The 14,196-nt window shown below is 35.5% G+C and overlaps 1 protein-coding gene across 2 annotated transcripts in view; it reads right to left on the bottom strand.

Annotated features, from left to right (window-relative positions):
* Dcc (DCC netrin 1 receptor) overlaps positions 1–14,196 on the bottom strand; it is a 1,059,673-nt gene that overhangs the window by 528,724 nt on the left and 516,753 nt on the right. For both annotated transcript variants that reach the window (XM_034518676.2, XM_076912482.1), the window contains exon 4: positions 1,213–1,363. In XM_034518676.2, the coding sequence (XP_034374567.1) occupies positions 1,213–1,363 (151 nt within the window). The remainder of the gene's footprint in view (positions 1–1,212; positions 1,364–14,196) is intronic.

Genomic DNA, 14,196 nt, shown 5'->3' with positions numbered 1-14,196 from the left:
TCAATGTCTTCTACTCAGACATATAATTCAGTCACCATTTAAAATAATCTATAAATCCATAGATATAAAAATATATTTAAAAACTAGAAATTAAAATATCTACGCAGACTTTACAATGAGACGTGATACTTTAAACTTAAAAAAATGATTTTATTCTACCTTCACCATTAATAAAATACAATAGTCAATGAAAAATTGTTTATATCTATGATATACCATGGGCTATATCAATTCAGTTGAACCAAGAGAATCTGGTGTATCAAAACGAAGCTGCAACTAGACAGCCTGTATTCCTAATGACCTCAGAAATGTGGTGGCATATATATATATATATATATACATACATATAAATAATCTGAGCATAATTGTTGCCTAAATACTTGCTTAAATTGGACAAAATTTAACCAATAATTTATGATTAATGTATATATCTAATCATGGAGATTAAATGTATTAAAAGAGGTGTACTAGTCATTCTAATCAATGAACCTATTTTCTTAAGTGAGATCCATTTAATCAACACGTTTACATTCTACTATGGCCTTGCATTCTAACTCTCCCTTATTTTTAATCTTGAAATAATTTAATGTGAGCCATGTTCTCCAGCATTATCTTATATTTATAATAATTGGGACAATAAGAGGCATACTTAGAACTAAAATATCTATGCAGACTTTGCAATGAAATGTGATACTTTAAACTGAAGGACTTTCTATTTATTTATGTATTTATTTATTTTTTTATCTATCTATCTATTTATTTATTTATTTATTTTTACCTTCACCATTAGTGAAATATAATGGACATTGAAAATTGCTTATATCTATGATATACCATAGGGTGGATTTATGTATGAAGTGCAAATGTGTACATGTAGTATGAAATGATTGCCTTGTCAAGCTTAGTAATATGTGTGTGTGCGTTGTTTTATGAACATATAAGATTTACCTTCTCCTTATCATATTCCTGCAAGTCACATCATCTGAATGTTCTTGCATCTCGATATCAATCTCATTTTTTAGTTTCCCTTCAGACCTGATCGTATGGGTTTTTACTTCTTTCCTCTTACTCTGATCCCAATGGTTAAATATCTTTTATACACTGATCATGACAAAGATTTTGAGAACAAATCTAATTGTCTTAAGAAAATTGGACCTATTAGAGAGTCAGAAGCAATATCATCTACTTTTCAAGGGCCCAGGTGAGTAATACCTGAGTTGGATGACCTCCTCGCCCCGTAACCAGGTGAAAGTTGGCGGAGGATAGCCAGAAACACAGCACTCCAGGACAGCATCTTTTCCTTCAATGGCTATTACGTTGGATGGTCTCTGCAGAAAATACAGCTGCCTATGCAGACCTGGGTCTGTGGAAAGAAAACACAGGATCATATCATCTCATCAAATGTTTTAGCTTGACTCATACATTTACATCATTAATATGATGTAAAATAATGAAGAATAACCAGCCATAGTAGCTCACAGCTTTGATCCTAGCACCTGGAGGCAGAGGCCGGTATATTTCTGTGAGTTTGGGGCTAACCTAGTCTACATTGTGAATTCCTGAAGAGCCAGAGGGAAATCATTATCTGGGTAAAGACTGAAGGAGCAACCCCAGAAGAACAACAATATCAACCAACCAGACGCCCCCACCAAGCTTCCAGGGACTAAACTACCAACCAAAGAGTACACATGGGGGGGGGGGGGACCCGCGGCTCTAGCTGCATATGTAGCAGAGGATGGCCTTGTTAGGCATCAATGGAAGGTGGGGACGTTGTCCTATGAAGGCTCGATGCCCCAGTGTAGGGGAATGCTATGGTGTTGAGGCAGGAGAATAGGTGGGTGGGGGAACACCCTCACAGAAGCAGCGGGAGGGGAGGAGATACGGAGTTTATGGAGGGGAAACTTGGAATGGGCATAACATTTAAAATGTAAATAAAAGAAAGAAGAATAGATAAAAAGAAAAAATCATATCTGAGAATAAAATTAGAAAATTTGACACGTGCAAAGAAACCTGAAGATAAAATTTCAAAAGATTTTCTCCACTTTCAAAATGTAGTCTGTTCCTGGCTACTAAGTAATCAAAGTATAAGTCAAATGACATAAGGTAAATGCTGCAAGATCCTGTATTTGAGCTCCAGGATTTATTTATTTATCATTATTGGAGAAACAAGCAATAGTTACAATAACTTATCTGAAAGTTATCAGTAACTTGTCTGAACGTTTTCATTCAAAAATGTTGATCATTCAGTTGGTCTGCAACTATCTCTATTGTACTCTTTCTGTTTTAAAATCACTTCCAATTGTTGATATGTAAATTGAACAAACATGAGAATGATTTTACATAGCAAATAAACAGTGTATTAGAAAATACAACTTTGAGGAATCATTTCCTATTTACCAAATGAAAGTTATGCCTGCTTGAGCTTTCTTCCATGCTTTCTAAAAATAAATCAGGCAATTTTTGATAATGAACAAATTTTTGATAATGAACAGTTTTCTGTTCATTATCAAACTTTAAAAATCTTTTCAAAGAGTGAATGTGTCAAAGCTAAGACCTAGGGTGAATGAAGAATTCAGCCTCCTTCCTTCTCACCACTAATCTGTATGTGTGTTGTCCATGTCTTCTAGCACAGATGTGTGACCTAGTGATTCAGGAGCTTCTTTCTCAGACTCAGTTGATCAATTCTCACTGTCTTTCCATCCCATGGAAAAAACAGAAGTTCTAAACCTAAGGATCAACACTCACGAAATACTCTTCAGAGTAAATCACATCCTTGTTTTCATTATCTTGAATTCCAGGAATGCTGTCTGGGGACTTACCAATCAATGCAATAGCATTATCCTCTAGCCTAATCAATGTCCATCATAGTTGATTTACTTAAAATATATTACTAAGTTTCTTCATTCCTATTAAAATTCACACCCCTATAGGAAAATTTAATCAAGGGTATTTTTACCTTAATGAATTAAATAGAATTAACTTGTCAGTAATGTTTCAAACTCAAAAGTAAAATCTGAATGGGCAGAAATTAAGATGATGAAATCCTAAATCTAGGACAGAAGTAAGTGAAGAGTCACAAAGTGAGATTACATACAACCACTCCATAGCACAGGCTGCTGCTGATCTCATCAGGAGTGATGTCAGAAGAACCTGGAAGGCATTCGAACATGGTCATTGTCCTTCGCCAGATTACACCTCACATTCTTTGATTGAAGAGCAATCAAACAAACAAAAGATGCTAGTAGTACTTTTTATCTTAAATACTCTGTGTATAGAAATGTACACTTCCTCTGTCTTCCCACATCTTTCTCTGATAGTTTGAACAACATCAATAATCTTCACAATGTAAATACTTAAAGCACTTTTGTTTTTCTAAATGTATTAATTGTCCTTAAAGTAATGTTGTAGAAAATACCTCAAGTCTTTTGGAAATCACATAGTGGCATGTTTCATTTCCTCTTAAAAGTGAGTTTTCAAATAAACAGATGCGGTTCATAAAATAATAGTGCTTAAAGGAAAGTATTTTCTGAAATGGTCAAATCGCATGATGTGCGTTTGTCCATCACTATAAAGGTAGGCCATTAAGATGCATCCCCTTACCACCTGTTTTTAGAAATACCATTCATGTACATGCTACACAAGGCTGCTCTATCTCACCCTGATGAGATCTGCTCAATTTTATTTTCTACCTAAAGGAAATTTTACTTGAGTGTCTATACAGGTAAATTATTTACCAACCATGGAGCAAATATCGCAACACAAATTACTGTACTTTCTTTTACCGAAGCACACAACCTCCACACAAAATACTTTTCAGTTTTAATACTTTCAAAATACACAATGCAGTAAAAACTTGAACAAATAAAATAGGAGTCATTTCTCAGTGTCGTGTTCCAATCTTCTGCCACCATTTTTCCTATCATGAATATCTTATAGTATATTAGTTGTTACCATTTATAAACCAATGTTAACACAGTTATTAAATTATCATCATAATTTAAACTGGGGCTAATTTATATGAGCTTATACAAATGCAGATCATGTATCCATAATTATAGTATGCAGTTTCTTTACTTATTAATCTTTTCTATATTAGATCTGCTTCAAATATTAAGGATCAACTAATCATTTTATTACTTATAATGCCAATTTTCTTTTGAGAATTAAAGTTATTTGCATTTTCTGTGTGTTAAGGTTTTACCTGAATAACATGGCAGATTATAGGTTAATTAAATATTATTTACATTAGTAATTATTAATCATAGCATATGCTACCTTTTCAGACTAGTGTTTTTAAATGTACCATTATAGCCTTAACATTTCTCCATTTTATGGGTCATTTTTATTGTTGGGTAGTATATAATTATACCAATATGTAATATTTATTAGTTTATTAGTTTACTGATTGAGGGACAATTTAGTTACTGTCAGTGTTTGATGTTTATGAACAAACCTGTACTATTACATATAGACTTTGAATTAATTAGGTTTATTATTTGACAGTTTCACACACTTACACAATGCTTGCTGACCACTCTCAGTTGCCACCCTCTTCCTTTTCCTTAGTATCTTCTCTATGCCCTCTACATCCCTAAAAATCTATTTCTCATTTTTTGTTTGTGATCAGCTGAGTTTAATTAGGCCTATCCAAGGCTTTGGAGCTCCCCAATGGAGCCTGGTACACAACAATTCCATACCCCTAGAATCTATGAAGCCAAAGGTAATACGGGCCATGGGCCTCTGAGCCTCCCACTTACATGACTGTATCTTGACAGAACCTGTTTAGTATGGGATCAGTGCATATAATTGTAGTTATGAGCTCAAAATGACAGTAGTTATATGAGCCTACCCAATGTCATTTCAATGTGGTTTACCCTGACCTTTGGCTTTTAAGTGAGTGCTTCCTGTCCCTCTTCTACAATGTTCTCTAGCCTTAAAGCATAAATGTATTGTCTAGAGATGAGTTCAATTCCTCAGAGCAGAACTGGTAAACTGTGAGGTGAAACTCTGGTTAGCTTTGGAGAAAACTTCCAGACTTCTTCTGAAGTTACTACACACTCTTTTTGTTCTCACTAACAATGAAGGTTTTCCTGCCAGGAACTGGCATGAATTTATTCTGTCATTGTATTGGGTGTGTCGTAGCTTTATCACCATTGTTTCAAAAAGCAGTTCAAGATACAGAAGACCATCGCAGGCTTTGCTCTTGCTGTATATTTCTTTTGGTGAACTGTACGTTAAAATATTTTACTCCTTTTAATTGGCTTGGTAGATGTGTTTGACCACTGCTTTTAGTAGTTCATTGTATATTTTGGAGATAGGTCCTTTTGTGAAATGTGGGTTAGGAAAATATTCTTCTGAGACACGGGCTTTCAGTTTGTTCATTTAACACTGCCTTTTAATGGGACATGAGTTCTGAATTTTAAAATATTCATCATATTTTGCCTTTCTTTTTTAATGTGTGATATCTATAAATCCATGATCCCCTCCTATGGTAACATCTGGAAATGTTAGATTTTTGTACTTTCATTTTGGCTGATGAGCCAGTTTGAGTCCATCTTGTAAAAAGCATTCCAATTGTCCCAACATCCCTTCATGAGAAGAGTATTTTTTTGTTTGTGTGTTGTTTTTTGTTTTATTTCTTCCATTGAAAGAATCTGCTCTGTTTGTGGGGTCTATCAGTGAGATCTCATTTCTGTTCTTCAGTCCAGCCCTCTGTTCTCTGTCATTTCCTACTGTGTACCTGCTGAAAAGGCACTTCAATATCTGAAGTCAGATAGTGTCCATCTTCTGCCTTCTTGACATTTTCTCATTGCACTTACAGTATAGCCTCCTATATCAGCCTAAGATTGTGCTTGTTTTTATCCAGAAAACAGCATGCTGAAATTTAAGCCTTTGTTTCTACATACCTGTAGTTTGACATCATAATACCCATATAGCCACCAAAGAAACAATCTTCTAAATGTCTTAGGACAAACAATATATCACTGATTACCCTGATTCTGCCCTAACCCACTTGAGTGTTATCAGACCCCTTGTGGCTTCGCAAGCATTGAAATTTGTAATCCCCTATATTTATTTCTTTTCTTTTCTATTCTATACTTTAATCTTTTTTCTTTGTTTCCTTTGTAGCCTATATTTTATGTTTTTATTGTATATTTTATTTATTTACATTTCAGATTCTTTAATCCTTTTTTACAGTGCAATCTTGATCCTTCTCCAGTCTAATGCCCTCTGACTGTTCCTCATCCCATAGCTCCTCCCCACACCCCTGTCTCCAAGAGGATGTACCCACCACCCACCTCCATCCCACCAGACCTCCCCACTCCCTGAGGCCTCAGGTTAGGTGCATCTTCTCTGACTGAGACCAGATCAGGCAGCCTTTGCTGTACATGTGTCAGGGGCCTCATATCTGCTGGTTCATGCTGCCTGGTTGGTGGCTCAGTATCTAAGAGATAGATCTCAGTGGTCCAGGTTAGTTGAGACTGATGATCTTCTTATGGAGTAGTTCTCCCCTCAGTTTCTTCAAGCTTTTCCCTAATTCAACCACAGGATCCTCCTCCCAACCCCCAGCTTCTGTCCTTTGGTTGGGTGCAAGTATCTGCATCTGGCTGTTACAGCTGCTTGTTGGGCCTCTTGGAGGGCAGTCAATGATAGGCTCTATCATTTACAACAGAATTACTGTTTTAACTCTCAAGTGTATTTATCTGTATTTCATCTATTAAATTAAGATGTGATGGGTGTTCCCCAAAAGTCTGATAGACATTTTTTCAGTCAATACTTCATATTCTAGATGAATCCTTTTTCAGGTTAAATATCAGCACAAATTAACTGAAGCTCCTCCTACCTGCAACTGAGTTGCCCTTACTCTGTGTTCAGTACTGTGGCCTTGTATTATGCTTTGCTCAGAAGGTTGTGTATGTTGCTCTGTCCCTCTGAGTCTAACTGGAAAGTGACAGAAACCATGGAGAGGAATGGAAGCCCAGGTGACTGTCTCAAACCCAATTGTCAGATTGTTAAGAAGACAATTTTTTTAAAAAAATTATTAATCTATTTATGTATATTCCAAATGTTGCCCCCTCTTGTTCCCCAATCCGATGTTTTCATCCTATTTTACCTCCCCTTCACTTCTGAGAGAGTATCCCCCACACCAGGCATCCCCATTCCCTGAAGTATAAGGCAGCAACCAAATAAGACAATCTTAAATCAGCCCTCAAAAGGGGAGGCCTTACAAAATCAGAAGAGGTAACAATTTTTTCCCTGTCTTAAGTCACTACGTTTTATTAGCTATTCTCAAATAGAATAGCAACCAAAATATATGCATAAAAATCAAAGAAATACAACCCATCTGAACAATTTCAAATACCCACTGGCCATTGTTGTTGCTTTTGTTTGACTTGGATTACAATTTTATACTGTTAGGATGATTGGGCCATCAACATAGATAATACTCAAATTCATTATTCTTTTTTCCCCTCACCATTAAAGAAAAAAAAAATTTCAGAGGAGCATCTGAAAAACCATGCCTACCTCTTAAATCTGTGGACTAAAGACAAGACAATTGCTAAGGTTAACTTTGTGTGGTAGAACTGCAGGTGGTTTTTATTTTCACCTTTAAATTTTTCTGTGTTTTCTAAAGGTTTTCAAAATGGCATGTCGTATTTTTAGAGTAAAGAGTTATTTTAAACTCCACTGTTGCAAGGTATATAGAACTTTTACAAAGAGAAAAAGAGTCATAAAAGTTAATGACTAAAACTCAAGGCAAATACTTAAAAGCAAATGAAAGTTTTCCTTCTAAGATCCATAGAAGTTTTATGAAAAATTCATCTTGGTGTGACCTTGAAATTATAGATTATGACTCTTGTTAGTTAAACTGACTTTAGTAAGAATGGGATGGAATTATTAATTAATAATAAATGTTATTTGTGTTCTAGCTATATGAGCAGTAGCTACTCGAGTCCTAGTAAAACATGTGAAATGTTTGCAAGTGAATCGATGAGCCCACTTTCATTACAGAAAAGGGAAGTCAGATCATATTACTGTCATTTATTACACTATACATATACTTTATATAGTATTTCACATATAAAAGATTTTAAGATAAAATTTGGAGAGAGTTGTGTGTTACTAGATAACAGATTTGGCAATTTTTCTGCAGCAAAACTAATAAAAAAATTTTCCTGTGCCAAATTTAAATGTTAGCAATTGTGAATAAACCTTCTGTCATGTAAAACTCATGAATATGTACAAAATTACATGACTTGTGATTCTGATTTGATTGTAACAATCATAATGTATTTTAACTAAAACACGGTTTAGGTTTTACTGTTAAAAAGAAGAAAAAAATGATGGCTTGTTGTTTTCTCTGGTTTGGTTTTGGTTTTGAGCTGGTCTGCCAGTCTCCAGAGGGGGCACCCTTAGAAACCAAGAGGGTGGTATGTAAAAAAAGATTCAGAAAATAGTTATTACAGGGTCATACACAGTTCTTCCTGAGACTAGACAGATGCCTTGGAGCACAGAGCTACACATAGCAACTTATTGCCTTTGACTATTCCTCTGGAGTTCTCTTCCCTTTTCACTTCTTTTTAAATGGAAATTTTGGCCTACTTAGGCTTCATCAGTTATCTGACTTGGTGGAGACTATTTTAAAATCATTAAAAGGAGAATTACATGATAATGTCAACAGAGGATCTAAGTCTGCTGGCTATTACTGAGGACTCCAAAGAATTCTCTTAAGGTACCTGAACCTTACAAAATGGGCATTTCAAGAATAATGTGCTATTCCAACAAAAACAGCAGGGATAATAGTGGTGATTTCATACATTTGTAAAAACTTCTTGAAAGTGTGACTTGATTTAAAATAAGCTGATTTTAAGATGATCTCTTAATTCATACATTTCTCGTGGGTAGTTTTGGTTGCATTTCCTGTGACTAGTCCAGAGCCATGTGAATAGCCAACTCCACCCCTGAGGACTGCCAACCACATGAATCTGCCAACAGAACACTCTAATGGTCTTCAAGACTGGACCCAGCCCCTCTAGTAGTAGGTGGCCAACCTCCGCCCTTTCAGAATGAAAAGCTCAAAGTCAGGACCAGACTTTTAGATACTTTTTTCTTACGTGCTAACATCTATCCTACATATCCACACCTCACCTGTGCCTAGAGTCTAGTAGTAACATTTGAGTTTGGAACCCTGCCCCCAATAGACACTTATATTCCCATTCAGAACTGGAACATTTGCACTGGAAAAGACTTTCCCCCTCAAAGCTCTAACACTTACAGAAGTCAAAGGCAAATTTTGATAGACTTTTCAGATAATTGTAGAAGTATCCCTTTAACACTCTACCAAATCCCAACAACTAGTTTTGTGACAGTTAGTTGTAATATAGAATCTAACATGGTATTAATAAACATTTTGTACTATCTTATAAAAACAATTCATCTGGCCCATCTTCTACTTTGACTGAATCATTTATGATTTTGTTACATCAGTTGATGGTAATTTGGAATAGTATATTATTTTAGTCAGGACTTCCAACTGTTGACATGTATCATTATAGAAAAAGTTATTTGTTACAATTACCAGCAAACCTCATCAAAATGACTCTTAATGTTGGAAAGCTGTCAAAGTCCCAGTCAAATTTGTAAGTTTATCAAATTTCTAATTTTAGCTTAGAAGCTTGAATTTAATTCTCTGTAGAAAATATTTTTTCTCAAGTGACTCATTCAAGCTTTACACTTTTGATAAAATATCTCACAAGTATCTGAGTCTGAAAAGATATCACCCTCCTGCCAGTTGTCTTTTCAAGTCATTCTAATGTTCATTTCATAAGGGGAACCAACAAAAATATAGCTAGTTCTGTGTGTAATCAAAATTATCACAGAAGTGTGTACAAGGTACAGTGTACTGTGATATCCTTCATGTGCTTTTTCTACATTTGACCAACAGAAGATAAAGCCAAACTAACATAAAAACTATCAAGCTTAATAAGTATTACTGTTTCATCAAGGGCATTCCAGGGCAGTTGGCAAAGACTCTAAAAGAGAGTATAGTACTAGTGTCAGATCTCACAGGTTCCCTCAGAGGACCACAGAAATCCACTGTGGTGGTTTGAATACACTTGGCCTAGAGAGTGTCAATATTAGGAGGGGTGGCCTTGTTGGAGTAGGCGTGACCTTATTGGAGGAAGTGTGTCAATGTTGGGGATGGGTATTGTGATCCTCCTTCTAATTACATGAGAGCTGGTTTTCTCTTAGCTGCCTGTGGAACAAGATGTAGAATTCTCAGCTCTTCCAGAGTCATGCCTGCCTGAACACTGTTGTAGTTCCTGCCATGATGATAATGGACTGAACCTCTGCGACTGTAAGCTACCACCTTGGTCATGCCTTGGTCATGATGTCTCTTCACAACAGTGAAACCCTAACTAAGACATCCATGAAACACAGATCATAGGAGCAATCATCATGAAGACCCAAGAAGCACGTCAGCACAAGAACAGCTTTGAATCTATCAAATAAGAACTGGTAATGTGCGTTCCTTTCCCCCTTCCTCTACATCCTTCCTATCCCTTTCCTATCCTTTTGCTTTTTCTTCTCCTTTGTCTCATCTTTATTGTCCTTATTTTTATCATATAAAACAGTAAAACATTAAACATTGTCTAATCATTATCATTCAGGAATTGTCTACTCTGGTAGTTATTCCTTGATCCTCTGGAATCACATACTATTACACTCTGCTTATGATTGATATATACAGGGGAAAAAAATCCCATCAAATGCTATTGGAGCCCCTGATACAAAGAGGTAGATAAAAGGTTTACTAGTGCATTTAGAGAATAAGTAGTTTTGAGTGGCATTTTCTGAGACAAAGGGAATTGTCAAGAATTACAATTGAGTCTGAGGCTCTTTAGGAACACTCTTTAGTCATAGATTTTTTTTTTTTCCTAATAGATCAGACCTTTGCTGTTTAAGGCCCTCATGGCAAATGCCTATTTTGATCATATAAGTTATCTAACTGGAGTTGCTATTTGGAGTAGAATGAAACTCTCTTATAGTCATCATACTACATGGATCATGGTGTTAGAGGATTGTGGGTTAATGGAAGCACATGATCAGCCTGTGATGAAAGCCTGTTCTTAAGGGGACCATTTTTCAGAACTCTTATTTAGGAATTTCACCACTGAAGTTATGTGCTGATTCTGGGAAGTAACTGAGGCATAGAAAATTAAATTATAGATTTTTGGAATATGTGTCAGCAAGAAACAAAATTACTAGTTTTCTCAGCTTAATAACTGTCACTCTGAAAATAACTACTAATGGTTTTAATTTTCATGTTTTGTGAATGAAAAACCATTTTCCCCATTGTAGACTTTTTGGTGTGCCTTAATATCAAACCTGAATGGATAATCATGTATGTTCCAACTGGAACTGAAGAGCAGAGCAAGCTCAAACACACGACTTACATATTCATTTAACTTGACAGATTTTTCTATTTGCTTTCCCACCTTAATGTTAGCCTGCTATTTACCTATTGACTGATAGCCATTGTCCTTCCAGTCAGCTTCTGCAGGTCTGCATCTCTCTGACACCATCAGGCACATGAATGGTGCAAGCTCAGAGTGAAATTTCCCATGGAAGTTCTCCCAACTCATTGTTTGAATTGTTTTTTCTAAAACATACTTAATCTTGACAGAGCATAAGAATCAGAAAGTATTTAATAAAAAGAAAAATTTAAAAAATTGCCAGGTGGTAGTGGGACATATTTTAATCCCAGCACTCTGGAGTCAGAGGAAGGTTTATCCCTGTGAGTTTGAGGCCAGCCTTTTCTGGAACAAAGTGAGTTCCAGGATAGCCAAGGCTTCACACAAATACATACAGAGAGAGAGAGAGAGAGAGAGAGAGAGAGAGAGAGAGAGAGAGAGAGATAGAGAGAGAGAGAGAGAACCTGTCTATTTTGAAAAACAAAAAATATATAAACTAATATAAACTAAACATTTTCATCTGGCTGTATACTGGGGAGCTTTGAACTGAGAGGAAGCAAGAAGTCACTTTTTCTCTTAGGAGTTGTTCTTCACTTTGGGATTCTATCATTTTCTTGACTTATTTATACTAATTTCATACTAAAAATGACATCCTCTCTGTAAATATTCCTACATCTGTTCATATTTCCTCTTACTTTTTCCATGAACGCACCCTCACTGCTATTTGTGGTTAGATCTGGAAGAAAGAGAAATCTATTCTTGTCACTACCGTATGGCTGAATTCCTTCTGTCTCTCGGGGAAATTTTGTTTCAATAATTACTAAAGCAGGTCTGAAGGAAGTGATTTTTCTTTTTCAGAATGGTTTAATTTTTTTAAAGCTTACTTAAGTATTACAAATGTTGGCATTATGATATGCCAAAATTAATTTAAAGAATCAAAAAATCTTCATAATTCATATATATATATGAAGACACATTGGAAACTCTCCAGCAAAGTAATGTGGTTTTTATTTCAATACTTGCTTTTAATATTTTTACTTTCAACTAAAACTATCTGGGTTCCTTGCTATTTATAATATGTTATGGTAATGATGGCAAAACTGTTGTACTTTATAAAAGAATATGCTTTTATTTTTCCTAGGAAGTAATGTTTTAAACAATGTAGAAAAGGCAAGTATTCTGGTGACTTTAGTTTTTGTTTCTGACACTTACACTAATAAATTAATTTTCCTTTCCACACATCCTCATGTCTGAATTAGGAAAGACTGCCTGCCACTACCTTATTGGAGTTGGATATGCTTTTAACTCATTATGCTTGGGAGAACACAGGAGTCCTTCTTTTCAAGAAACACCCATTGCTCCATTTGGAGGCCTATCAAAAGAAGGTCATTTTTGCTTTTTACCTTTTGGGATATAGTAACTCTTCATAAAGTAGAAGCTAAAAGAAATAAATGAAATAAAATAAACAATAACTAACATTATTCATCATCAACAGGAAAGTAAAAACAGTAATGCCTTAAATGATGGGATGAGAATTGTTATGTGAGTGTAGTGGGCAGACAGAATTGAAATATCTGCCACCCCCAGTATTTTCCTTTTCTAATAGGAATCATGGATCTCTTACTCCAATTGTGATAAGAGACAGACTCCAGGTAAGAGAATGCTCATTTATCAGTATTAATTAAGTTCATAATACTAACATGTTAAATATTGTTGCAATTGATATGATTTTAATCTGTTCTTTAGATTTATTTACATATTGCATATTTTCCATATATGTGAGTATGTGCACAACAACACATAGTCCTAGCTCAGTGTGCACTGGATACCTTAGAACTAGAGTTACAGACAGTTGTGAGCCAAAATGTAGGTGCTGCAACATGAACTTAACCCTCTATGTGAGGAGCAAGTGCTATTAACCATAGAGACATTTCTTCAGCCTCCAAAAGGATTTTTGATCAACTCCATTGAATTGGCCACTTTTTCAGTTGTCTCCTATCCATTAAGATATGACATTGTTTCCTGTTCTAATTTTAATATAACATGAATGCCCACTCATTCCTGAGCCTTTGAGCCCAGTTTCAATGGTAGCTCCTACGTGGTAAGAGGCCACATAGTTTCTTGGTGAACTCTGTACAGTGAAAGGCACTTATCTTGGGAAATTTGTAGTAATATAAACAGAAAAGGGATTTTATCCATCTAAACATAGAAAAAAATCCTCATAATCTGACTCTTTTATCAATAATTATTGCATGATTGCAATTGCCATGCATGTTCCAAAGTACTGGAGTTTCTGTGGCAAACTGGAACTCTTAAATCCTTGAAAGGCAGAGTTGGGGCTGTATGTGGAATGAAATAACAAATGACATCCTTGGCAGTGAAGACATTTGCAAAGTCAGATCACATCCTACCTCAGTATAAAAATGAGCCGAATAAAATAGTGTTGTATGAATTGCTAATGGATTTTGAAAAACAAATACTAGTAATCATATTTTTCTCCTCATTCTCACTTAAACCAATGCGGCTTATTGAGTACAGCAGAAGATGGAGAGGCATGGTTTGAAACCGTAGAGTAATGAAATACTAGAGGGAAAGTGCTTTCATGTATCTGTGGCTTAGATACAAAAAAAGAAAGGAGAAGTCTAGACATGTTACAGATATTTAACTGCCAGGCCGATTGTATACCCATAATCAAAACAAGGTAAATAATCAGGAAAAT

Source organism: Arvicanthis niloticus, chromosome 14 (assembly GCF_011762505.2).
Source record: "Arvicanthis niloticus isolate mArvNil1 chromosome 14, mArvNil1.pat.X, whole genome shotgun sequence".
NCBI lineage: Eukaryota > Metazoa > Chordata > Mammalia > Rodentia > Muridae > Arvicanthis > Arvicanthis niloticus.
The sequence above is the reverse complement of the archived record's forward strand: the minus strand, read 5'-3'. Positions and strand labels throughout refer to the sequence as shown.